This window comes from Bombina bombina, chromosome 3 (assembly GCF_027579735.1).
Source record: "Bombina bombina isolate aBomBom1 chromosome 3, aBomBom1.pri, whole genome shotgun sequence".
NCBI lineage: Eukaryota > Metazoa > Chordata > Amphibia > Anura > Bombinatoridae > Bombina > Bombina bombina.
The window spans coordinates 1,235,339,412-1,235,366,911 of record NC_069501.1 but is presented as its reverse complement, the minus strand read 5'-3'; the positions used below and the strand labels follow the sequence as shown (position 1 = coordinate 1,235,366,911).

The 27,500-nt window shown below is 42.3% G+C and overlaps 1 protein-coding gene across 1 annotated transcript in view; it reads left to right on the top strand.

The window, feature by feature from the left end:
- The window catches only part of FAM168A (family with sequence similarity 168 member A), a 370,456-nt gene that overhangs the window by 243,941 nt on the left and 99,015 nt on the right, over positions 1 to 27,500 (top strand). Inside the window, exon 4 of the mRNA XM_053708729.1 lies at positions 3,702 to 3,782. Within this exon, the coding sequence (XP_053564704.1) occupies positions 3,702 to 3,782 (81 nt within the window). The remainder of the gene's footprint in view (positions 1 to 3,701; positions 3,783 to 27,500) is intronic.

The following is a 27,500-nucleotide window of genomic DNA, read 5'->3' as shown; positions in this document are numbered from 1 at the left end:
AGCAGGAATAGAAGCTTTGGAGCCAGCCCATTTTTGGTTCAGCACCTGGGTAGCGCTTGCTGATTGGTGGCTAAATGTATGTTGGGGTTTTACTTCACTGATATGATACTATAAAAAATTATCATAGTTCAAATAATGTAACATTGGAAGATTCAGAAGTACATTATAGAAGTGCTACTTTGTGTTCAGTGCCACAAAATATTGTGCCATTTTCCAGAATAGATTAATAATTGATGGGGATAATTTGGAAGAGTTAATACATCTGCTAATGATTGGGCATCTATCCTGTGGGTTAAAATTAAAGGGATAGTCTATTCAAAATTAAACTTTCATGATTCAGATAAATTTTGATGCTAAAGTGCCCGGTTTTTAAAAATTCAATTAAAAACAGGGGCACTTTAATTAATCAAAATTTACATTTCACTTGTGTTGTGAAAATACTTACCTTTTAATCTTGACAGCCGCTCCAGCTTCCTCCGCCCATCACAAAGCCTCGTCCTGGATCTAAAATGAGGAATCCGGCTTCCTCCAATCACAGCTTTGAATCGGACACTGATTCCCCCGGGGGGGAAGCCGTGATTGGAGGATGACCCATCCATAATTTCTGACGTCAGAAATGGCTTTCGACGACCGGGGGATGCTGGAGCGGCTGTAAAGTTTAAAAGGTAAGTATTTTTTCATAACGAGTGAAATGTAAATTTTGATGAATTAAAGTGCCCCTGTTTTTAATCGAATTTTACATTCTTACATTCACTTTAAGCAAATTTCTAATTTACTCCTATTATCAATTTTTCTTCATTCTCTTGGTATCTTTATATGAATGTAAGCTTAAGAGCTGGCCCATTTTTGGTTCAGCACCTGCTTGGTGATTGGTGGATACAGTTAGACACCAATCAGAAAGTGCTACCCCGGTTCTGAACCAAAAATGGTCCGCCTCCTATGCTTACATTCTTGCTTTTTCAAATAAAGATAGCAAGAGAACGAAGAAAAATTGGTAATAGTAGTAAATTAAAAAGTTGCTTAAAATTGCACGCTCTATCTGAATCATTAAAGTTTAATTTTGACTAGACTATAACTTTAAGGCCAAGCATTTATGTAAATGGAATAGGCAGTCCGGATGAGCCTAGTTTTTTATTTTTATTTTGTATCTATGTTTTTATTTCAACATATCCTTATTACAGCAGCACATCATACATACAGCTTCCCTGTCCGCCACATCACACATACAGCTTCCCTGTCTGCCGCAGCACATCATACATACAGCTTCCCTGTCCGCCACATCACACATACAGCTTCCCTGTCTGCCGCAGCACATCATACATACAGCTTCCCTGTCCGCCACATCACACATACAGCTTCCCTGTCTGCCGCAGCACATCATACATACAGCTTCCCTGTCCTCCACATCACACATACAGCTTCCCTGTCTGCAGCAGCACATCATAAAATTTAAGCTTCCCTGTCTGCCGCAGCACATCACACATACAGTTTCCCTGTCTGCAGCAGCACATCATACGTACAGCTTCCCTGTCTGCAGCAGCACATCATACGTACAGCTTCCCTGTCTGCAGCAGCACATCATACGTACAGCTTCCCTGTCTGCAGCAGCACATCATACGTACAGCTTCCCTGTCTGCAGCAGCACATCATACGTACAGCTTCCCTGTCTGCAGCAGCACATCATACAATTAAGCTTCCCTGTCTGCAGCAGCACATCACACATACAGCTTCCCTATCTGCAGCAGCACATCATACATACAGCTTCCCTGTCTGCAGCAGCACATCATACAATTAAGCTTCCCTGTCTGCAGCAGCACATCACACATACATACATACATATATACATACAGTTTCCCTGTCTGCAGCAGCACATCATACATGCAGCACATCACACATACAGCTTCCCTGTCTGCAGCAGCACATCCATACGTACAGCTTCCCTGTCTGCAGCAGCACATCACACATACAGCTTCCCTGTCTGCAGCAGCACATCACACATACAGCTTCCCTGTCTGCAGCAGCAGATCACACACACACACATACATACATACAGTTTCCCTGTCTGCAGCAGCACATCCATACGTACAGCTTCCCTGTCTGCAGCAGCACATCATACATACAGCTTCCCTGTCTGCAACAGCACATCACACATACAGTTTCCCTGTCTGCAGCAGCACATCATACATACAGCTTCCCTGTCTGCAGCAGCACATCATACAATTAAGCTTCCCTGTCTGCAGCAGCACATCACACATACATACATATATACATACAGTTTCCCTGTCTGCAGCAGCACATCATACATGCAGCACATCACACATACAGCTTCCCTGTCTGCAGCAGCACATCATACGTACAGCTTCCCTGTCTGCAGCAGCACATCACACATACAGCTTCCCTGTCTGCAGCAGCACATCACACATACAGCTTCCCTGTCTGCAGCAGCACATCACACATACAGCTTCCCTGTCTGCAGCAGCACATCACACATACAGCTTCCCTGTCTGCAGCAGCACATCACACATACAGCTTCCCTGTCTGCAGCAGCACATCACACGTACAGCTTCCCTGTCTGCAGCAGCACATCACACGTACAGCTTCCCTGTCTGCAGCAGCACATCACACGTACAGCTTCCCTGTCTGCAGCAGCACATCATACGTACAGCTTCCCTGTCTGCAGCAGCACATCATACGTACAGCTTCCCTGTCTGCAACAGCACATCACACATACAGCTTCCCTGTCTGCAGCAGCACATCATACACACAGCTTCCCTGTCTGCAGCAGCACATCATACACACAGCTTCCCTGTCTGCAGCAGCACATCACACATACATACATATATACATACAGTTTCCCTGTCTGCAGCAGCACATCATACATGCAGCACATCACACATACAGCTTCCCTGTCTGCAGCAGCACATCATACGTACAGCTTCCCTGTCTGCAGCAGCACATCCATACGTACAGCTTCCCTGTCTGCAGCAGCATATCACACATACAGCTTCCCTGTCTGCAGCAGCACATCACACATACAGCTTCCCTGTCTGCAGCAGCACATCACACATACAGCTTCCCTGTCTGCAGCAGCACATCACACGTACAGCTTCCCTGTCTGCAGCAGCACATCACACGTACAGCTTCCCTGTCTGCAGCAGCACATCATACACACAGCTTCCCTGTCTGCAGCAGCACATCATACACACAGCTTCCCTGTCTGCAGCAGCACATCACACGTACAGCTTCCCTGTCTGCAGCAGCACATCACACGTACAGCTTCCCTGTCTGCAGCAGCACATCACACGTACAGCTTCCCTGTCTGCAGCAGCACATCACACGTACAGCTTCCCTGTCTGCAGCAGCACATCACACGTACAGCTTCCCTGTCTGCAGCAGCACATCACACGTACAGCTTCCCTGTCTGCAGCAGCACATCACACGTACAGCTTCCCTGTCTGCAGCAGCACATCACACGTACAGCTTCCCTGTCTGCAGCAGCACATCACACGTACAGCTTCCCTGTCTGCAGCAGCACATCATACACACAGCTTCCCTGTCTGCAGCAGCACATCATACACACAGCTTCCCTGTCTGCAGCAGCACATCATACACACAGCTTCCCTGTCTGCAGCAGCACATCATACACACAGCTTCCCTGTTTGCAGTAGCACACACTGATCATTTTTATGTCTTGCCCCCAGGTTACCCTGCTGGTTATCCTACAGCTGCTCCTACATACAACCCTAACATGTATGCTACCAGCAGTCCTGGCTACGCCCCAGGTAAGTGCATCAAACATGCTATTTTGCAGCTTTAATACGTTTCACTGAGCTGGTTTTCCACAGACTGGGACGTTAGGTACAGAGTTGAGATCATAAAACTCTTTACAGCAAAATATTTTAACGCTTCTGCAAACTTTGTGTTAATAAACTCACAGAATATTATTTTTTTGTGCAGAAATAGGTAAAGCAAATAAAAATCTATAGGTTTGTTCCTACAAGGATTTTCAGATATCTTTGCACAAGTTAAAGCTACTCTGCTAAAAGGACAGAAAGACGTGATTGATAACCAACATCAATGCTAAATTATTAATTATTTGTTTGAATACAATTTTTAACTTAAACATAAATATTGTTTAATGCAGTGTGCAATTAATAATTTCTAAGTGTTTCATTATTTTTTTTCTAATTAACATGTTTAAACCTACAGGCACGTCATTGTGGTTGTAAATAAAGTATTTTATTTTTCTGTAAAAATGTTCATAGTTTTAAGATCGGGATTAGAAATATATTTCTCCAACATAGGTGTGTCCGGTCCACGGCGTCATCCTTACTTGTGGGATATTCTCTTCCCCAACAGGAAATGGCAAAGAGCCCAGCAAAGCTGGTCACATGATCCCTCCTAGGCTCCGCCTACCCCAGTCATTCTCTTTGCCGTTGTACAGGCAACATCTCCACGGAGATGGCTTAGAGTTTTTTAGTGTTTAACTGTAGTTTTTATTATTCAATCAAGAGTTTGTTATTTTGAAATAGTGCTGGTATGTACTATTTACTCAGAAACAGAAAAGAGATGAAGATTTCTGTTTGTATGAGGAAAATGATTTTAGCAACCGTCACTAAAATCCATGGCTGTTCCACACAGGACTGTTGAGAGCAATTAACTTCAGTTGGGGGAACAGTGAGCAGTCTCTTGCTGCTTGAGGTATGACACATTCTAACAAGACGATGTAATGCTGGAAGCTGTCATTTTCCCTCTGGGATCCGGTAAGCCATGTTTATTACGATTGTAAATAAGGGCTTCAAAAAGGGCTTATTAAGACTGTAGACTTTTTTTGGGCTAAATCGATTGATTATTAACACATATTTAGCCTTGAGGAATCATTTTATCTGGGTATTTTGATATAATAATATCGGCAGGCACTGTTTTAGACACCTTATTCTTTAGGGGCTTTCCCAAAGCATAGGCAGAGCCTCATTTTCGCGCCGGTGTTGCGCACTTGTTTTTGAGAGGCATGGCATGCAGTCGCATGTGAGAGGAGCTCTGATACTTAGAAAAGACTTTCTGAAGGCGTCATTTGGTATCGTATTCCCCTTGGGGCTTGGTTGGGTCTCAGCAAAGCAGATACCAGGGACTGTAAAGGGGTTAAAGTTCAAAACGGCTCCGGTTCCGTTATTTTAAGGGTTAAAGCTTCCAAATTTGGTGTGCAATACTTTTAAGGCTTTAAGACACTGTGGTGAAAATTTGGTAAATTTTGAACAATTCCTTCATGTTTTTTCGCGTTTGCAGTAATAAAGTGTGTTCAGTTTAAAATTTAAAGTGACAGTAACGGTTTTATTTTAAAACGTTTTTTGTACTTGTTATCAAGTTTATGCCTGTTTAACATGTCTGAACTACCAGATAGACTGTGTTCTGAATGTGGGGAAGCCAGAATTCCTATTCATTTAAATAAATGTGATTTATGTGACAATGACAATGATGCCCAAGATGATTCCTCAAGTGAGGGGAGTAAGCATGGTACTGCATCATTCCCTCCTTCGTCTACACGAGTCTTGCCCACTCAGGAGGTCCCTAGTACATCTAGCGCGCCAATACTCCTTACTATGCAACAATTAACGGCTGTAATGGATAATTCTGTCAAAAACATTTTAGCCAAAATGAACACTTATCAGCGTAAGCGCGACTGCTCTGTTTTAGATACTGAAGAGCATGACGACGCTGATATTACTATTTCTGAAGGGCCCCTAACTCAGTCTGATGGGGCCAGGGAGGTTTTGTCTGAGGGAGAAATTACTGATTCAGGGAACATTTCTCAACAAGCTGAACCTGATGTGATTGCATTTAAATTTAAGTTGGAACATCTCCGCATTCTGCTTAAGGAGGTATTATCCACTCTGGATGATTGTGACAAGTTGGTCATCCCAGAGAAACTATGTAAAATGGACAAGTTCCTAGAGGTGCCGGGGCTCCCAGAAGCTTTTCCTATACCCAAGCGGGTGGCGGACATTGTTAATAAAGAATGGGAAAGGCCCGGTATTCCTTTCGTCCCTCCCCCCATATTTAAAAAATTGTTTCCTATGGTCGACCCCAGAAAGGACTTATGGCAGACAGTCCCCAAGGTCGAGGGAGCGGTTTCCACTTTAAACAAACGCACCACTATACCCATAGAGGATAGTTGTGCTTTCAAAGATCCTATGGATAAAAAATTAGAAGGTTTGCTTAAAAAGATGTTTGTTCAGCAGGGTTACCTTCTACAACCAATTTCATGCATTGTCCCTGTCGCTACAGCCGCATGTTTCTGGTTCGATGAGCTGATAAAGGCGGTCGACAGTGATTCTCCTCCTTATGAGGAGATTATGGACAGAATCAATGCTCTCAAATTGGCTAATTCTTTCACCCTAGACGCCACTTTGCAATTGGCTAGGTTAGCGGCTAAGAATTCTGGGTTTGCTATTGTGGCGCGCAGAGCGCTTTGGTTGAAATCTTGGTCGGCTGATGCGTCTTCCAAGAACAAGCTACTTAACATTCCTTTCAAGGGGAAAACGCTGTTTGGCCCTGACTTGAAAGAGATTATCTCGGATATCACTGGGGGTAAGGGCCACGCCCTTCCTCAGGATCGGCCTTTCAAGGCAAAAAATAAACCTAATTTTCGTCCCTTTCGTAGAAATGGACCAGCCCAAAGTGCTACGTCCTCTAAGCAAGAGGGTAATACTTCTCAAGCCAAGCCAGCTTGGAGACCAATGCAAGGCTGGAACAAGGGAAAGCAGGCCAAGAAACCTGCCACTGCTACCAAGACAGCATGAAATGTTGGCCCCCGATCCGGGACCGGATCTGGTGGGGGGCAGACTCTCTCTCTTCGCTCAGGCTTGGGCAAGAGATGTTCTGGATCCTTGGGCGCTAGAAATAGTCTCCCAAGGTTATCTTCTGGAATTCAAGGGACTTCCCCCAAGGGGGAGGTTCCACAGGTCTCAGTTGTCTTCAGACCACATAAAAAGACAGGCATTCTTACATTGTGTAGAAGACCTGTTAAAAATGGGAGTGATTCATCCCGTTCCATTAAGAGAACAAGGGATGGGGTTCTACTCCAATCTGTTTATAGTTCCCAAAAAAGAGGGAACGTTCAGACCAATCTTAGATCTCAAGATCTTAAACAAGTTTCTCAAGGTTCCATCGTTCAAGATGGAAACCATTCGAACTATTCTTCCTTCCATCCAGGAAGGTCAATTCATGACCACGGTGGATTTAAAGGATGCGTATCTACATATTCCTATCCACAAGGAACATCATCGGTTCCTGAGGTTCGCATTCCTGGACAAACATTACCAGTTCGTGGCGCTTCCTTTCGGATTAGCCACTGCTCCAAGGATTTTCACAAAGGTACTAGGGTCCCTTCTAGCTGTGCTAAGACCAAGGGGCATTGCTGTAGTACCTTACTTGGACGACATTCTGATTCAAGCGTCGTCCCTTCCTCAAGCAAAGGCTCACACGGACATTGTCCTGGCCTTTCTCAGATCTCACGGATGGAAAGTGAACGTGGAAAAGAGTTCTCTATCTCCGTCAACAAGGGTTCCCTTCTTGGGAACAATAATAGACTCCTTAGAAATGAGGATTTTTCTGACAGAGGCCAGAAAAACAAAACTTCTAGACTCTTGTCGGATACTCCATTCCGTTCCTCTTCCTTCCATAGCTCAGTGCATGGAAGTGATCGGGTTGATGGTAGCGGCAATGGACATAGTTCCTTTTGCACGCATTCATCTAAGACCATTACAACTGTGCATGCTCAGTCAGTGGAATGGGGACTATACAGACTTGTCTCCGAAGATACAAGTAAATCAGAGGACCAGAGACTCACTCCGTTGGTGGCTGTCCCTGGACAACCTGTCACGAGGGATGACATTCCGCAGACCAGAGTGGGTCATTGTCACGACCGACGCCAGTCTGATGGGCTGGGGCGCGGTCTGGGGATCCCTGAAAGCTCAGGGTCTTTGGTCTCGGGAAGAATCTCTTCTACCGATAAATATTCTGGAACTGAGAGCGATATTCAATGCTCTCAAGGCTTGGCCTCAGCTAGCGAGGGCCAAGTTCATACGGTTTCAATCAGACAACATGACAACTGTTGCGTACATCAACCATCAGGGGGGAACAAGGAGTTCCCTGGCGATGGAAGAAGTGACCAAAATCATTCTATGGGCGGAGTCTCACTCCTGCCACCTGTCTGCTATCCACATCCCAGGAGTGGAAAATTGGGAAGCGGATTTTCTGAGTCGTCAGACATTGCATCCGGGGGAGTGGGAACTCCATCCGGAAATCTTTGCCCAAGTCACTCAGCTGTGGGGCATTCCAGACATGGATCTGATGGCCTCTCGTCAGAACTTCAAAGTTCCTTGCTACGGGTCCAGATCCAGGGATCCCAAGGCGGCTCTAGTGGATGCACTAGTAGCACCTTGGACCTTCAAACTAGCTTATGTGTTCCCGCCGTTTCCTCTCATCCCCAGGCTGGTAGCCAGGATCAATCAGGAGAGGGCGTCGGTGATCTTGATAGCTCCTGCATGGCCACGCAGGACTTGGTACGCAGATCTGGTGAATATGTCATCGGCTCCTCCTTGGAAGCTACCTTTGAGACGAGACCTTCTTGTTCAGGGTCCGTTCGAACATCCGAATCTGGTTTCACTCCAGCTGACTGCTTGGAGATTGAACGCTTGATCTTATCGAAGCGAGGATTCTCAGATTCTGTTATCGATACTCTTGTTCAGGCCAGAAAGCCTGTAACTAGAAAGATTTACCACAAAATTTGGAAAAAATATATCTGTTGGTGTGAATCTAAAGGATTCCCTTGGGACAAGGTTAAGATTCCTAGGATTCTATCCTTCCTTCAAGCAGGATTGGAAAAAGGATTATCTGCAAGTTCCCTGAAGGGACAGATTTCTGCCTTGTCTGTGTTACTTCACAAAAAGCTGGCCGCTGTGCCAGATGTTCAAGCCTTTGTTCAGGCTCTGGTTAGAATTAAGCCTGTTTACAAACCTTTGACTCCTCCTTGGAGTCTCAATTTAGTTCTTTCAGTTCTTCAGGGGGTTCCGTTTGAACCCTTGCATTCCGTTGATATTAAGTTATTATCTTGGAAAGTTTTGTTTTTAGTTGCAATTTCTTCTGCTAGAAGAGTTTCAGAATTATCTGCTCTGCAGTGTTCTCCTCCTTATCTGGTGTTCCATGCAGATAAGGTGGTTTTACGTACTAAACCTGGTTTTCTTCCAAAAGTTGTTTCTAACAAAAACATTAACCAGGAGATTATCGTACCTTCTCTGTGTCCGAAACCAGTTTCAAAGAAGGAACGTTTGTTGCACAATTTGGATGTTGTTCGCGCTCTAAAATTCTATTTAGATGCTACAAAGGATTTTAGACAAACATCTTCCTTGTTTGTTGTTTATTCCGGTAAAAGGAGAGGTCAAAAAGCAACTTCTACCTCTCTCTCTTTTTGGATTAAAAGCATCATCAGATTGGCTTACGAGACTGCCGGACGGCAGCCTCCCGAAAGAATCACAGCTCATTCCACTAGGGCTGTGGCTTCCACATGGGCCTTCAAGAACGAGGCTTCTGTTGATCAGATATGTAGGGCAGCGACTTGGTCTTCACTGCACACTTTTACCAAATTTTACAAGTTTGATACTTTTGCTTCTTCTGAGGCTATTTTTGGGAGAAAGGTTTTGCAAGCCGTGGTGCCTTCCATTTAGGTGACCTGATTTGCTCCCTTCCTTCATCCGTGTCCTAAAGCTTTGGTATTGGTTCCCACAAGTAAGGATGACGCCGTGGACCGGACACACCTATGTTGGAGAAAACAGAATTTATGTTTACCTGATAAATTACTTTCTCCAACGGTGTGTCCGGTCCACGGCCCGCCCTGGTTTTTTTAATCAGGTCTGATAATTTATTTTCTTTAACTACAGTCACCACGGTACCATATGGTTTCTCCTATGCAAATATTCCTCCTTAACGTCGGTCGAATGACTGGGGTAGGCGGAGCCTAGGAGGGATCATGTGACCAGCTTTGCTGGGCTCTTTGCCATTTCCTGTTGGGGAAGAGAATATCCCACAAGTAAGGATGACGCCGTGGACCGGACACACCGTTGGAGAAAGTAATTTATCAGGTAAACATAAATTCTGTTTTTTAAGTTTTTAAAAAAAATATTATAAACATGTGCAAGAACTTTAATATTGGGGGAAATCCCCCACAAAAAACAGCCAAGAAATCGGCAAAATTAGTTTTCAACAAGCAAATTGTATAGAATGTAAAAGTAAAGAAATCCTTTGAAAATCTACAGAAAACAAGTTTCTTGATGGGTTTTAAATCCATTGCCAATTTGTCCTCATACAACATATTGGGAATGTTTACGTAGACAACATAAATGTTTATCATGGTGTTGACTAATTTATAGGAAGGAGTTTAAATTCTAAAACTTTGCTAAACCCCATTTGATAAAGTATCAGAAGATCTTTCAGGGGGACTAGAATCTAGGTCACTGTTTTCATGCAGGAGTTAGATTAAAAAATGTTTATTCTTCATCATTATTACACTAGTATCAATGATGAACTCAAATACTAATTATATCCCTTTTAAATGGGTTTGGCACAAAGGTTCTACAAGAATTTTACTTACTATCTCTGTAAGATAGAGCAGGACCTGTCAATCTTTTGGATTTCCTGGAGAATCACATTTGAGGTTGGCGAAGAATAAGTAGATATGTGCATTCGTTTTTTCGTTCACTAATAAATGCAGAAGTAAGGTGCTGAAAGCTGAAATTATTCTTGTGAAAGATGTCAATGTGTTGCACTTTCACAAGAATAAGTGTGGTTCCGAAAAGAGACGATCGCGGCTTTCTGCAGTTCAATTCCGAATTCGTTAGGGAACAGAAAAATGAATGCACCTCTCTAGGAATAAGAATTTTTTTTTCCTCACATATTTAATGTGCGCAACTCCTATTTATATTTCCTTTTACTACATGGGATTCTTTGTCCCTCCCTGACTTCTCTCTGTGTGGTTTCATTGCCTTTCTCTTACCTCTGTTGTCCTGGATTTGAAGACCTATTTCCCTTTATTGGCAGTGAGAGTCCACGAGAATATTTATAACCTATGGGAAATACTATTCCTGGCCATCAGGAGGAGGCAAGGACACCCAAACAAGACTATAAATATTCCTCCCATTTCCCCTACTCGCAAGTATTTATTTGAGGTAGGCAGAGAGAAGTGCTCTGTAAAAAGAAGAAGTTAAGTTTAACATGGATTAACTCATTAGTGCGTGGGATCATATATCCATATAAATCTCGCTAGAGAATTGGTATATATAATGCTGGTCGTCGCTGGTTTTACCATGCCTCTTTCCAGTATAACCTATATCCCCTGTCTGATAACACAGTGTGTTTTACACTAAATTACAGACTCATGATAGGTAAGTTGTCCCCTCTTTCATGGCAACTTGTCCAATAAATAGGTGGTGTAAGCCTTGTCCCTGGACTAGAATGTGTGTTCTGTGCACGTTCCTATTCTTTTTGACAGGCATTAAATTGCTATAAACCCAGCCATAGTCGATAAGGCTGAGGGGGCTGCGCCTTGGCGCGTTAACATGCAGGTCAATGACAAGTATATTCATTCTTGGTCACGCTTGGGTGATTGCTAGACGGCCATGCTTATTCCCGGTCACTTAAACTTATTATACGGTGCAGTCCGCCCACCTATGGGCTAATGGGTGTACTACGGACTGCAGACTATGTTATGATTAGGGCTGCAACGAACGATTATTTTCATAATCGATTAATCGGGTTGATTTATTTTTTCGATTAATCCACTAATCTGATAAAAAAAAAAACCAATAATTTTTTCCTATATTTTAAATAAAATCCACATACTGAGTGTTACAAATATAAGCTTGAGACTAAAACTTTACATTAACACAACTGTTTGTCCAATTTTTAAGCAGCAGAGAACAGTTTTATAATTAAACAAAACCAAAACTGTTTAAAAAGAGGTAGAACTAGAAAGTTAGACTATCACTGTTAATAAAATTCTGTTATTCACTGTTTCAGAAACTTTGCATTCAAATGCAAAAATCTCTCTTCACCAATACAAAGGGTTTTTCACCTTGGTAAGGGGCCTCTCAATAAAGTAACCCTTGAATTCATTCTAACATAAAAAATATAGTGAATATCTATATGCAATGGTAAATAACCAGCTGTAATGTTATGGGAAAATATCTAGTCTGCTCTAAAAATAACATATATATATACTTATAAAGGTTGAATCTGGTACATATTATCACAATTTATTAAAAATATAAAAAACAAACAAATCAAAAGCGCTAAGGACTGTATATCAATAACAGGACAAAGCCTTACACATTTATTTATACAGTACATATAATCAGCAATAGCAAGCAATACGCTAATAATTTTGCAAACAGATAATAGTGCACATCAATTTAAATAAATCCCATCAATCTAGGGGCTAGGTGTAAATAACAAGCTTGGCACTATATCATGAAAAGCATAGTTCCAAATAACCTGATTTAATATAAACAATCCAAATGATGACTATTATATCTGGGTTGCACATAAGCCAGGGGTAGTTGCAAACGTATACTGAAAAAGTGAAAAGTAGATCTGTAGACGTCCTTTAGGCTTAGGACTTAACCATAAAACACAATACCATGTGCAGGAGTTCATTGTAATGAAGCAGCTGATGTTGTGCACAGACCAACTAATTGCAAACCAACTAATCGATTATGAGATTCGTTGACAACTATTTTCATAATAGATTATTATCGATTATGACGATTCGTTTTTGCAGCTCTAGTTTTGATACAGGCCATAGAGGTGGGCTGTGACGCTGTTTTCTCGCTTAGGCAACACCTTCTCTCCATTTCCGCTTCAGATTCACTACGCAGTAGTCCTGTGGGAGAGCGGTAGCGCCGCGGCTCGGCCGGACCAGAGGTGTTAAGATGCTTTAGACAGAGCTTACAAGGGGACAGTCATTTGGTGCTTTGGGACCCTGATATCCCGCTGTGCTGTTCACGATTATTTATTTTCTCATGCAATGGATGACTCGATACTAATCGAGAGTCTAGATGAATCTTCCTTGTTTAATTCCATTGTGAGTAGTAAATGCATGTTATTCAAACTAATTACTGTGAACCCTCTGGCACAACTCTGCAATTGTTACCTAACATATGTACTGACGTCTTGTTCAGGAGGCCCAAGTGGTCAGACTGCAGAGGAGTTCCTTTGTGCCCGGTCTCCAGTAGGCCCTACTATGGCTACTTAGGCTTTAGCTAATGCGGACATCCCTGTCCAACAGCTCATGAATGTGACCTCTGCTAACCCTAGAGCAAGGCACAGAGAGTGTTTCAGCCCCAGCTGGGGTGGAACGTCTACCCGATGACCTGTGTCTGCTCAGGGCAGCAGACACAGGTGACTTTGCTGCCCTGAGCACTAGACAGGTATCAGGGAAGAGAAAAATAAAGGTTAAAAATTGCTCTCCAACATATAGCCCCGGTGCGGTGGCGGAGGCCACAACCGTTAGTTATGGGCAACCTTCTGAAGACGAACCCTTAGTTCGCTCTGAAAGGGAGCTTCCTTCCTCTTACCCTTATGAGGGAGAGTCAGAAGAGGACTCTTAGGAGGGAACGATTAGGTTTAAGTTGGAGCAGCTTAGACTCCTGTTGAAGAGGGTCCTTTCTACACTGGGGGCCCGGTGGTTAAACCGGCTGAGGAGGAACAGGTTCAGAGATTGGAATCAGTGTTTAGAGCTAGGCCTAGGGCCCCGGACGTTTTTCCTGTACCCCCTGTTATTGCTGAAATCATCCCTAAGGAGTGGGAATAAACAGGGACTCCTTTTGCCTCTATATACACATTGGCTAAGCGCACTACTATACCGCTTGAGTACAGTACTTCCTTTAAGGATCCCATGGATAGAAAGCTTGAAGGGACATCTCAGAAGATTGTTTCTAGCTTTGTGGTTCTGGCTAGGGGGGCCTTGTCAGTGGATAATGTGTCTGTCTATATCCTTGTCTTTCAAGGGCAAGTCCCTATTTGGTCCTGGTCTGGACTCCATCATAGCCACAGTCACAGGTGGAAAAGAAGCTTTCCTACCTCGATAAGAAATCTAATAACACTTTCTTTCCTTTGATCGGAACAGGGGTCAGAGTGGCACGGAAGCGCCTAAGACAGAGTCCCCCAGGGCGACCTGGAAGCCCACCCATGGGTGAAATAAAAACAAGCAGCTCAAGTAGTCCTTCCAGGACAAAAAATCAGCATGATAGGATTGTTCCCGACCTACGACCAGGTTGTGTGGGGGGGCAGACTTTCTTTATTTCAGAAGGAATGGTGTCAATCTGTCCAGGACCCATGGGTGCTGGACATTATTTGCCTGGGAATCAGAATAAGTTTTCGGTTTCTTCCCCCAAGGGACCGCTTTCTACTGTCAAGGGTCTCAAGAAACCCTGTAAAGAGAACGGCACTGTTCCACTACATGGACAACCTTCTGCCATGGGTGCAGTAGCTCCAGTTCCCCCATCAGAGAGAGAAAAATGGTTCTACTCCAAACTCTTTGTGGTTCCCAAGAAGGAAGGCACATTCCGCCATATTTTGGACTTGAAGGGACTCAACAAATTCGTAAAGATTCCCACCTTTGGGATGAAAATGATAAAGTCCATTCTTCCCCTAGTACAAGAGGGTCAGTTCATGTCCACAATAGATCTAAAGGATGCATACCTTCACATCCAGATCCACAAAGATCATCACTGTTTCCTACGGTTCGCCTTCCTAGTCAAAGACTACCAGTTTGTTGCTCTTCCATTTAAATTGAATACGGCACCCAGAGTTTTCACCAAGGTTCTAGGAGCCCTGCTGGCTACTATTTCAGGAGGCCTGCAGGAGTGAGGGAGGTCATAATAGCGCGGTTTTGAAGCTGGTGGCGAGACCAGCACTATTATAAGCCGACAAACAAACCCTTAATGACCAGCAATGTACAGGGTAGGTTGTGGTCGTTAAGGGATTAAAAGCTCATATAATTGTTTTAAATTTTGGCAGCAGTATTTATTTGCACCTTTTCATACCCTGCTCTGCCTTTCCTATCTTTTTGTTCACCTTTCCTCTGCTCGCTATACGATAAATTGAGTTGTACAGGGAGGTCAGAGGCTTCAAAAGCTCTTGGTATTTTGGGTATCTTTGCCTTCTAGTGGCAGGAATGTAATCCCACACTTCAAGGCTTGTGGACTCTCACTACCATGAAGGAATTTATCAGGTAAGCATAAATTATATTTTGTTTGCATGGGTTAAAGATTACTTAAAGTAAAGTGAATAAAAAACAGTATTAATCAATGCTGTGCACCTGGAACACTTCTGTGCCTCTCCAAATATGGATACAACTGGTGAGCCAATCAGAAGTGTGCATATCTATGTATGCTCTCACTCACTAGTCACATCCTTCATTTAAAAATAAAATGCTCAAAATAGTTTTATTTTTACTCTACTAGGATTTCCCTTTAAGATAGGTCATTTTTTTACGTTACCCACAGCAAGTAAATGGTGTTTTGTTCTGTTACCATAGTAATATATGTGTAATATGAAACAAAAGGGACATACCAGGCAAAATTGGAATCCACATAGATATGAGTTTTGAAAAGAAACATTTTTGAAATAAATATGTATAACAAAAATGATTCTAATAAAAGCTTCTAATAAAATCTATATCTGTCTCAAAAGTGTATTTACGTTAGCACCGTGCACCAGCGTTTTAAACACAGCACATGCTCTGAGAGCCTAAGGTGCTTTGTATCATCTGGTAATGACTCAATTTGTTAATTGCTGACATGATTAAAGCCCCACTGCCTCACTGAGCAGCTGAAGTATTTAAAATGCTGGTGCACATGCACGAACAGAGAAAAATGCTAAACACTAAAACAGTGATTACTTTTACTGGAAGCATTTTTCCCAAAACATGTATATTGCAAAGCTATATCTTTTCAATGATTGAATTCACGTGTTGACTAATAAGCTAATAAAATTTGCTCATGGTTGGCTGATTACCAGAAATAGTTTTCTGGGATCTGCTTTTTATCATTTTATAAACATTAACGTGTATTTAAAATAAAGGCCGCTTGTGCTTAAGAATTCTAATTAGAAAATGTCAAATTCTGTATTTGTGCTGGAGTGGAATTCATCTCAGCAGGACAGACTTGCGGTATTATGCCAGTTTCTGGTGTGTTGAAAGTTTATACCTTGGAATTTACTATGTGGGTGTCTGTAGGAATAATTGGAACATAGTTTGCCTGTCTTTAGCTCTGCTTGGTGAAATATTGTCTGATTTGTGCAGGAGCCAAAATGGGTGTATTTTTGTAACTAACATTATTATTATTTTTATTAAAGGACCGTAGAAATGCATAATTAACAAGTGCATAATAAAAATATAATGATTTAACACCTACTCTGAATTTCAAATAAGCAGTAGATTTTTTTTCTGACAAATTTATTTTTTCTCCCAATTTTTCAGCCCCTTCCATCATGTGACAGGCATCAGCCAATCACAAACTAGTATACATATTAGCAAACAAAATATAGTGGCGCTTACCAGCTTCCTCTGATGTGAAAAAGGCAGCGGTATCTTCAGCGTGTGCACCGGTCTCATAGCCCATCCCCTCCGTCCTGGCAGCCCAAACAGCCAGCACCTTCGTCAAAGCACCAAACCCAAACAAACACTTCCGGGCATCGCCTGTTCAGAGTTGTGATACAAACTTGCGAGGTGGCACTGATAATTCATAAAATAAACTTTATTACAAGTACAGCTTTAAAACAAGGAGCCATACGACTCAAAAACAGCATTTCAGGAGTCTCAGCAAAGGCAAATAAACGCAGACATATTACGCATGGCTCAACCGCGCTCGTTCACTGAAATGCTATTTTTGAGACGTATGGCTCTTTGTTTTTAAGCTGTACTCGTAATAAAGTTTATTTTATGAATTATCAGTGCCACCTCGCAAGTTTGTATTGCAACTCTGAACAGGTGATGCCCGGAAGTGTTTGTTCTCTAGTATACGTATACCCTGTGAGCTTGTGCACATGCTCAGTAGGATCCTGTTCCCCAGAAAGTGTGAATATAAAAAGATAATGGAAGTAAATTTAAAGGGACATGAAACCCAAACATTTTCTTTCATAATTCAGATAGAGAGTTAAATTTTAAACAACTTTCCAATTTACTTCTATTATTTAATTTGCTTCCTTCTCTTGTTATACTTTGCTGAAAGGTTTATCTAGAACAAGCTCAGGAGCAGCAGAGAATATAGGTTCTAGCTGTTGATTGGTGGCTGCAATATATCAACATATGCTGCCCTTGATTTGCTCAGTATCAGTTTGCTCAGTATCAGTGTTCAACACTATTGCAAGGGTTAAATAAATAGTTTTGTGCAATCAATAGTGCAATAAGAAAATGTTGTTATGTATTAGAGCATTTTAATATTTCAGCTTAATGTCCATTTAAGGGATACAAAAGTAAAGTCATATTAAACCCAATTTTTTCTTTCATGATACAGATAGAGCATGCAATTTTAAGCAACTTTCTAATTTACTCCTATTATCAATTTTTTCTTCGTTCTCTTGCGATCATTGCAGGAATGTAAAGCTTAGGAGTCCGCCCATTTTTGGTTTAGCACCTGGGTAGTGCTTGCTGATTGGCGGCTAAATGTAGCCACCAATAAGAAAGCGCTATCCAGGGTGTTGAACTTAAAATGGGCCAGCTCCTAAGCTTTACATTCCTGCTTTTCAAATAAAGATAGCAAGAGATTGAAGAAAGTTGCTTAAAATTGCATGCTCTATCTGAATCATGAAAGAAAAGAAATTGGGTTCAGTATCCCTTTAACTAATTTAATTTAACCTTTTTCCATGCAGAAAATATTTTGTAACATGTTTAAATAGTGCTCCTTCATGTGTATGATATAAATATTTCCTGTCCCTCCCCCCTTTTAAGTGTTTGTCTCTCTGGTAAATAGATTTTTTTGGTGACAGTTTTGATCTATGAGGACTTGGGAGATGGTATGAGGGACAGGAACAGTACGCGAGACATCCTATAGGCGAGAGAGGGAAGTGCTAATGATGAGGACTGGGATGCGTAGGTCACCACGGTGACGGCAAGCATGATTCTTTTTTAAGGGTACCTATCACCACACAGACAGGAAAGAGTTCCCAGGTTTAGGGTCTCATACACCTGTTAATAGTTAAATGTTTGCCATAAAATCTCTAATCTATTTACTGTATAGGGGCCTAAAGAAATCATACAGCACACACATGCAGTGATGAGAAAGGATTGCCCTGTTGCAGATAAGTGGTCTCATACCCCTCTAGATAGCAGGTTATTGTCAACTGAGTTGTCTACCTGCCTCCTAAGTGACTCTAAAAGGGACAATAACACCCCTATGTAAGCACTAAAATAGGGCAAGTGACCCTTTTTGTGATCACCTGATATGATAATCTCTGCTGAAGCAAATCGGGGACAGATATGTGGCTTGTGAACCCTACCGTAATTTTCAAACTTAAATTACAAAAAAAGGGGGTACAATAAGATTATATTGCATTGTTATTTTACTACCCTTTATTAAACACTTTGTTTTAAAATCTCAAAGAATTTACCATCCCTTTAATTTCCCATAATGTGTAGTAATAAGGTTTGCATTGTACTTTCATTACCAGTTTTTCCCAGATATTTTAAAAACGTTTTTTAAATAACCACCAGAGAGGCTGGAGTGCAATCCTGCATGTGTTGTTTTTTTTTTTAACATTAAAGGGACACTAAACCCAAATATTTTCTTTCATGATTCAAGTAGAGATGACAATTTCTCCAACATAGGTGTGTCCGGTCCACGGCGTCATCCTTACTTGTGGGATATTCTCTTCCCCAACAGGAAATGGCAAAGAGCCCAGCAAAGCTGGTCACATGATCCCTCCTAGGCTCCGCCTACCCCAGTCATTCTCTTTGCCGTTGTACAGGCAACATCTCCACGGAGATGGCTTAGAGTTTTTTAGTGTTTAACTGTAGTTTTTATTATTCAATCAAGAGTTTGTTATTTTGAAATAGTGCTGGTATGTACTATTTACTCAGAAACAGAAAAGAGATGAAGATTTCTGTTTGTATGAGGAAAATGATTTTAGCAACCGTCACTAAAATCCATGGCTGTTCCACACAGGACTGTTGAGAGCAATTAACTTCAGTTGGGGGAACAGTGAGCAGTCTCTTGCTGCTTGAGGTATGACACATTCTAACAAGACGATGTAATGCTGGAAGCTGTCATTTTCCCTATGGGATCCGGTAAGCCATGTTTATTACGATCGTAAATAAGGGCTTCAAAAAGGGCTTATTAAGACTGTAGACTTTTTTTGGGCTAAATCGATTGATTATTAACACATATTTAGCCTTGAGGAATCATTTTATCTGGGTATTTTGATATAATAATATCGGCAGGCACTGTTTTAGACACCTTATTCTTTAGGGGCTTTCCCAAAGCATAGGCAGAGCCTCATTTTCGCGCCGGTGTTGCGCACTTGTTTTTGAGAGGCATGGCATGCAGTCGCATGTGAGAGGAGCTCTGATACTTAGAAAAGACTTTCTGAAGGCGTCATTTGGTATCGTATTCCCCTTGGGGCTTGGTTGGGTCTCAGCAAAGCAGATACCAGGGACTGTAAAGGGGTTAAAGTTCAAAACGGCTCCGGTTCCGTTATTTTAAGGGTTAAAGCTTCCAAATTTGGTGTGCAATACTTTTAAGGCTTTATGACACTGTGGTGAAAATTTGGTGAATTTTGAACAATTCCTTCATGTTTTTTCGCATTTGCAGTAATAAAGTGTGTTCAGTTTAAAATTTAAAGTGACAGTAACGGTTTTATTTTAAAACGTTTTTTGTACTTGTTATCAAGTTTATGCCTGTTTAACATGTCTGAACTACCAGATAGACTGTGTTCTGAATGTGGGGAAGCCAGAATTCCTATTCATTTAAATAAATGTGATTTATGTGACAATGACAATGATGCCCAAGATGAGTCCTCAAGTGAGGGGAGTAAGCATGGTACTGCATCATTCCCTCCTTCGTCTACACGAGTCTTGCCCACTCAGGAGGCCCCTAGTACATCTAGCGCGCCAATACTCCTTACTATGCATCAATTAACGGCTGTAATGGATAATTCTGTCAAAAACATTTTAGCCAAAATGAACACTTATCAGCGTAAGCGCGACTGCTCTGTTTTAGATACTGAAGAGCTTGACGACGCTGATAATAATATTTCTGAAGGGCCCCTAACCCAGTCTGATGGGGCCAGGGAGGTTTTGTCTGAGGGAGAAATTACTGATTCAGGGAACATTTCTCAACAAGCTGAACCTGATGTGATTGCATTTAAATTTAAGTTGGAACATCTCCGCATTCTGCTTAAGGAGGTATTATCCACTCTGGATGATTGTGACAAGTTGGTCATCCCAGAGAAACTATGTAAAATGGACAAGTTCCTAGAGGTGCCGGGGCTCCCAGAAGCTTTTCCTATACCCAAGCGGGTGGCGGACATTGTTAATAAAGAATGGGAAAGGCCCGGTATTCCTTTCGTCCCTCCCCCCATATTTAAAAAATTGTTTCCTATGGTCGACCCCAGAAAGGACTTATGGCAGACAGTCCCCAAGGTCGAGGGAGCGGTTTCCACTTTAAACAAACGCACCACTATACCCATAGAGGATAGTTGTGCTTTCAAAGATCCTATGGATAAAAAATTAGAAGGTTTGCTTAAAAAGATGTTTGTTCAGCAGGGTTACCTTCTACAACCAATTTCATGCATTGTCCCTGTCGCTACAGCCGCATGTTTCTGGTTCGATGAGCTGATAAAGGCGGTCGATAGTGATTCTCCTCCTTATGAGGAGATTATGGACAGAATCAATGCTCTCAAATTGGCTAATTCTTTCACCCTAGACGCCACTTTGCAATTGGCTAGGTTAGCGGCTAAGAATTCTGGGTTTGCTATTGTGGCGCGCAGAGCGCTTTGGTTGAAATCTTGGTCGGCTGATGCGTCTTCCAAGAACAAGCTACTTAACATTCCTTTCAAGGGGAAAACGCTGTTTGGCCCTGACTTGAAAGAGATTATCTCTGATATCACTGGGGGTAAGGGCCACGCCCTTCCTCAGGATCGGCCTTTCAAGGCAAAAAATAAACCTAATTTTCGTCCCTTTCGTAGAAACGGACCAGCCCAAAGTGCTACGTCCTCTAAGCAAGAGGGTAATACTTCTCAAGCCAAGCCAGCTTGGAGACCAATGCAAGGCTGGAACAAGGGAAAGCAGGGCAAGAAACCTGCCACTGCTACCAAGACAGCATGAAATGTTGGCCCCCGATCCGGGACCGGATCTGGTGGGGGGCAGACTCTCTCTCTTCGCTCAGGCTTGGGCAAGAGATGTTCTGGATCCTTGGGCGCTAGAAATAGTCTCCCAAGGTTATCTTCTGGAATTCAAGGGACTTCCCCCAAGGGGGAGGTTCCACAGGTCTCAGTTGTCTTCAGACCACATAAAAAGACAGGCATTCTTACATTGTGTAGAAGACCTGTTAAAAATGGGAGTGATTCATCCTGTTCCATTAAGAGAACAAGGGATGGGGTTCTACTCCAATCTGTTTATAGTTCCCAAAAAAGAGGGAACGTTCAGACCAATCTTAGATCTCAAGATCTTAAACAAGTTTCTCAAGGTTCCATCGTTCAAGATGGAAACCATTCGAACTATTCTTCCTTCCATCCAGGAAGGTCAATTCATGACCACGGTGGATTTAAAGGATGCGTATCTACATATTCCTATCCACAAGGAACATCATCGGTTCCTGAGGTTCGCATTCCTGGACAAACATTACCAGTTCGTGGCGCTTCCTTTCGGATTAGCCACTGCTCCAAGGATTTTCACAAAGGTACTAGGGTCCCTTCTAGCTGTGCTAAGACCAAGGGGCATTGCTGTAGTACCTTACTTGGACGACATTCTGATTCAAGCGTCGTCCCTTCCTCAAGCAAAGGCTCACACGGACATTGTCCTGGCCTTTCTCAGATCTCACGGATGGAAAGTGAACGTGGAAAAGAGTTCTCTATGTCCGTCAACAAGGGTTCCCTTCTTGGGAACAATAATAGACTCCTTAGAAATGAGGATTTTTCTGACAGAGGCCAGAATAACAAAACTTCTAGACTCTTGTCGGATACTTCATTCCGTTCCTCTTCCTTCCATAGCTCAGTGCATGGAAGTGATCGGGTTGATGGTAGCGGCAATGGACATAGTTCCTTTTGCACGCATTCATCTAAGACCATTACAACTGTGCATGCTCAGTCAGTGGAATGGGGACTATACAGACTTGTCTCCGAAGATACAAGTAAATCAGAGGACCAGAGACTCACTCCGTTGGTGGCTGTCCCTGGACAACCTGTCACGAGGGATGACATTCCGCAGACCAGAGTGGGTCATTGTCACGACCGACGCCAGTCTGATGGGCTGGGGCGCGGTCTGGGGATCCCTGAAAGCTCAGGGTCTTTGGTCTCGGGAAGAATCTCTTCTACCGATAAATATTCTGGAACTGAGAGCAATATTCAATGCTCTCAAGGCTTGGCCTCAGCTAGCGAGGGCCAAGTTCATACGGTTTCAATCAGACAACATGACAACTGTTGCGTACATCAACCATCAGGGGGGAACAAGGAGTTCCCTGGCGATGGAAGAAGTGACCAAAATCATTCTATGGGCGGAGTCTCACTCCTGCCACCTGTCTGCTATCCACATCCCAGGAGTGGAAAATTGGGAAGCGGATTTTCTGAGTCGTCAGACATTGCATCCGGGGGAGTGGGAACTCCATCCGGAAATCTTTGCCCAAGTCACTCAGCTGTGGGGCATTCCAGACATGGATCTGATGGCCTCTCGTCAGAACTTCAAAGTTCCTTGCTACGGGTCCAGATCCAGGGATCCCAAGGCGGCTCTAGTGGATGCACTAGTAGCACCTTGGACCTTCAAACTAGCTTATGTGTTCCCGCCGTTTCCTCTCATCCCCAGGCTGGTAGCCAGGATCAATCAGGAGAGGGCGTCGGTGATCTTGATAGCTCCTGCGTGGCCACGCAGGACTTGGTATGCAGATCTGGTGAATATGTCATCGGCTCCACCTTGGAAGCTACCTTTGAGACGAGACCTTCTTGTTCAGGGTCCGTTCGAACATCCGAATCTGGTTTCACTCCAGCTGACTGCTTGGAGATTGAACGCTTGATCTTATCGAAGCGAGGGTTCTCAGATTCTGTTATCGATACTCTTGTTCAGGCCAGAAAGCCTGTAACTAGAAAGATTTACCACAAAATTTGGAAAAAATATATCTGTTGGTGTGAATCTAAAGGATTCCCTTGGGACAAGGTTAAGATTCCTAGGATTCTATCCTTCCTTCAAGAAGGATTGGAAAAAGGATTATCTGCAAGTTCCCTGAAGGGACAGATTTCTGCCTTGTCTGTGTTACTTCACAAAAAGCTGGCCGCTGTGCCAGATGTTCAAGCCTTTGTTCAGGCTCTGGTTAGAATTAAGCCTGTTTACAAACCTTTGACTCCTCCTTGGAGTCTCAATTTAGTTCTTTCAGTTCTTCAGGGGGTTCCGTTTGAACCCTTGCATTCCGTTGATATTAAGTTATTATCTTGGAAAGTTTTGTTTTTAGTTGCAATTTCTTCTGCTAGAAGAGTTTCAGAATTATCTGCTCTGCAGTGTTCTCCTCCTTATCTGGTGTTCCATGCAGATAAGGTGGTTTTACGTACTAAACCTGGTTTTCTTCCAAAAGTTGTTTCTAACAAAAACATTAACCAGGAGATTATCGTACCTTCTCTGTGTCCGAAACCAGTTTCAAAGAAGGAACGTTTGTTGCACAATTTGGATGTTGTTCGCGCTCTAAAATTCTATTTAGATGCTACAAAGGATTTTAGACAAACATCTTCCTTGTTTGTTGTTTATTCCGGTAAAAGGAGAGGTCAAAAAGCAACTTCTACCTCTCTCTCTTTTTGGATTAAAAGCATCATCAGATTGGCTTACGAGACTGCCGGACGGCAGCCTCCCGAAAGAATCACAGCTCATTCCACTAGGGCTGTGGCTTCCACATGGGCCTTCAAGAACGAGGCTTCTGTTGATCAGATATGTAGGGCAGCGACTTGGTCTTCACTGCATACTTTTACCAAATTTTACAAGTTTGATACTTTTGCTTCTTCTGAGGCTATTTTTGGGAGAAAGGTTTTGCAAGCCGTGGTGCCTTCCATTTAGGTGACCTGATTTGCTCCCTCCCTTCATCCGTGTCCTAAAGCTTTGGTATTGGTTCCCACAAGTAAGGATGACGCCGTGGACCGGACACACCTATGTTGGAGAAAACAGAATTTATGTTTACCTGATAAATTACTTTCTCCAACGGTGTGTCGGGCCCACGGCCCGCCCTGGTTTTTTTAATCAGGTCTGATAATTTATTTTCTTTAACTACAGTCACCACGGTAACATATGGTTTCTCCTATGCAAATATTCCTCCTTAACGTCGGTCGAATGACTGGGGTAGGCGGAGCCTAGGAGGGATCATGTGACCAGCTTTGCTGGGCTCTTTGCCATTTCCTGTTGGGGAAGAGAATATCCCACAAGTAAGGATGACGCCGTGGACCGGACACACCGTTGGAGAAAGTAATTTATCAGGTAAACATAAATTCTGTTTTTAAACAACATTCCAATTTACTTCTATTATCTCATTTCCTTCATTCTTTAGATATCCGTTGTTGAAGAAATAGCAATGCACATGGATGAGCCAATTACACGAGGCATGTGCAGCAACCAATCAGCAGCTACGGAGCCTATCTAGATATGCTTTTCAGCAAACTATATCAAAAGAATGAAGCAAATTAGATAATAGAAGTAAATTAGAAAGTTGTTTAAAATTGCATGCTCTTTCTAAATCATGAAAGAAAAAATTTGGATTTCATGTCCCTTTAAATTAGTGATTGCTTGGTCAGTGCAGGAGCTCCTTTATATATGTCCTTAAAGGGACAATAAACACTAAATAAATGTTAGGTAGAATGATGCATTCAAAGAAAAGATTAGACTGAGAATCACATGCAGATATAGTTTTTAAAGTTTAATTAGTTGTTTAAAGGGACAGTCTAAACTAAAATTGTTATTGATTAAAAAGGTAGATAATTCCTTTACGACCCATTCCTCAACTTTGCACAACCAACATTGTTATATTAATATACTTTATAAGATTTAAACCTCTAAATTTCTGTCTGTTTCTAAACCACTACAGACAGCCTCTTATCACATGCTTTTTTATTTGCTTTTCACAACAGGAGACTGCTAGTTCATGTGGGCCTTATAGAATGTTATTTAAATTTAGAAGTTTAGTTTAACACAGTACTAACTGCAAGTCAATAGATAATAAATAAAAATTCATGTGATCAGGGGGCTGTCAGAAGATGCTTAGATACAAGGTAATCACAGAGCTAAAAAGTATATTAATATAACTGTTGGTTATGTAAAACTGGAAAATGGGTAACAAAGGGATTATCTATCTTTTAAAACAATGTAAATTCTATTGTAGACTGTCCCTTTAAATATTGACAAAATAAGTGTAAAGTTTTAGTATCTATAAAACAATGTAAGCTGCCACATTGTAACTTAGGTTACCTTCTCTTCTGTAGCCAATTAGGTACAGTTATAAATAGTTCACTAGAGTGTGCAACCAATAGCTGTGTGGAATATAACAGTGTCTACACTTCCATTTCTAATAGGAACTGAAAAGCTCACAATTTTATAATGGAATTACAGGAAAAAGGGACAAAATAAATAATCAAAGTATATTGCAGAGTGTTATTTATATATATATATATATATATATATATATATATATATATATATATATATATATATATATATATATATACATATATATACATATATATACACACATACAGTATCTCACAAAAGTGAGTACACCCCTCACATTTTTGTAAATATTTTATTATATCTTTTCAAGGGACAACACTGAAGAAATGTCACTTTGCTACAATGTAAAGTAGTGAGTGTACAGTCTGTATAACAGTGTAAATTTGTAGTCCCCTCAAAATAACTCAACACACAGCCATTAATGTCTAAACCGTTGGCAACAAAAGTGAGTACACCCCTAAGTGGAAATGTCCAAATTGGGATCAAAGTGTCAATATTTTGTGTGCCACCATTATTTTCCAGCACTGTCTTAACCCTCTAGGGCATGGAGTTCACCAGAGCTTCACAGGTTGCCACTGGAGTCCTCTTCCACTCCTCTATGACAACATCATGGAGCTGGTGGATGTTAGAGACCTTGCTCTCCCCCACCTTCCATTTGAGGATGCCCCACAGATGCTCAATAGGGTTTAGGTCTGGAGACATGCTTGGCCAGTCCATCACCTTTAGCCTCAGCTTCTTTAGCAGTGGTTGTCTTGGAGGTGTGTTTGGGGTCATTATCATGTTGGAATACTGCCCTGCGGCCCAGTCTCCGAAGGGAGGGGATCATGCTCTGTTTCAGTATGTCACAGTACATGTTGGCATTCATGGTTCCCTCAATGAACTGTAGCTCCCCAGTGCCGGCAGCACTCATGCAAGCCCGGACCATGACATTCCCACCACCGTGCTTGACTGTAGGCAAGACACACTTCTCTTTGTACTCTTCACCTTGTTCCTGCCACACACGCTTCACATCATCTGAACCAAATAAGTTTATCTAGGTCTCATCGAACCACAGGACATGGTTCCAGTAATCCATGTCCTTAGTCTGCTTGTCTTCAGCAAACTTTTTGCGGGCTTTCTTGTGCATTCTCTTTAGAAGAGGCTTCCTTCTGGGACGACAGTCATGCAGACCAATTTGATGCAGTGTGCGGCGTATGGTCTGAGCACTGACAGACTGACCCCCCACCCCTTTAACCTCTACAGTAATGTTGACAGCACTCCTACGTCTATTTCCGAAAGACAACCTCTGTATATGACACTGAGCATGTGCACTCAACTTCTTTGGTCGATCATGGCGAGTCCTGTTCTGAGTGGAACATGTCCTTTGAAACCGCTGTATGGTCTTGCCCACCGTGCTGCAGCTCAGTTTCAGGGTCTTGGCAATCTTCTTATAGCCTAGGCCATCTTCATGTAGAGCAACAATTCTTTTTTTCAGATCCTCAGAGAGTTCTTTGCCATGAGGTGCTATGTTGAACTTCCAGTGACCAGTATGAGAGAGTGAGAGCGATAACACCAAATTTAACACACCGGCTCCCCATTTACACCTAAGACCTTGTAACACTAATGGGTGTCACATGACCCAATTTGGACATTTCCACTTAGGGGTGTACTCACTTTTGTTGCCAACGGTTTAGACATTAATGGCTGTGTGTTGAGTTATTTTGAGGGGACAGCAAATTTACACGATTAAACAGACTGTTCACTCACTACTTTACATTGCAGC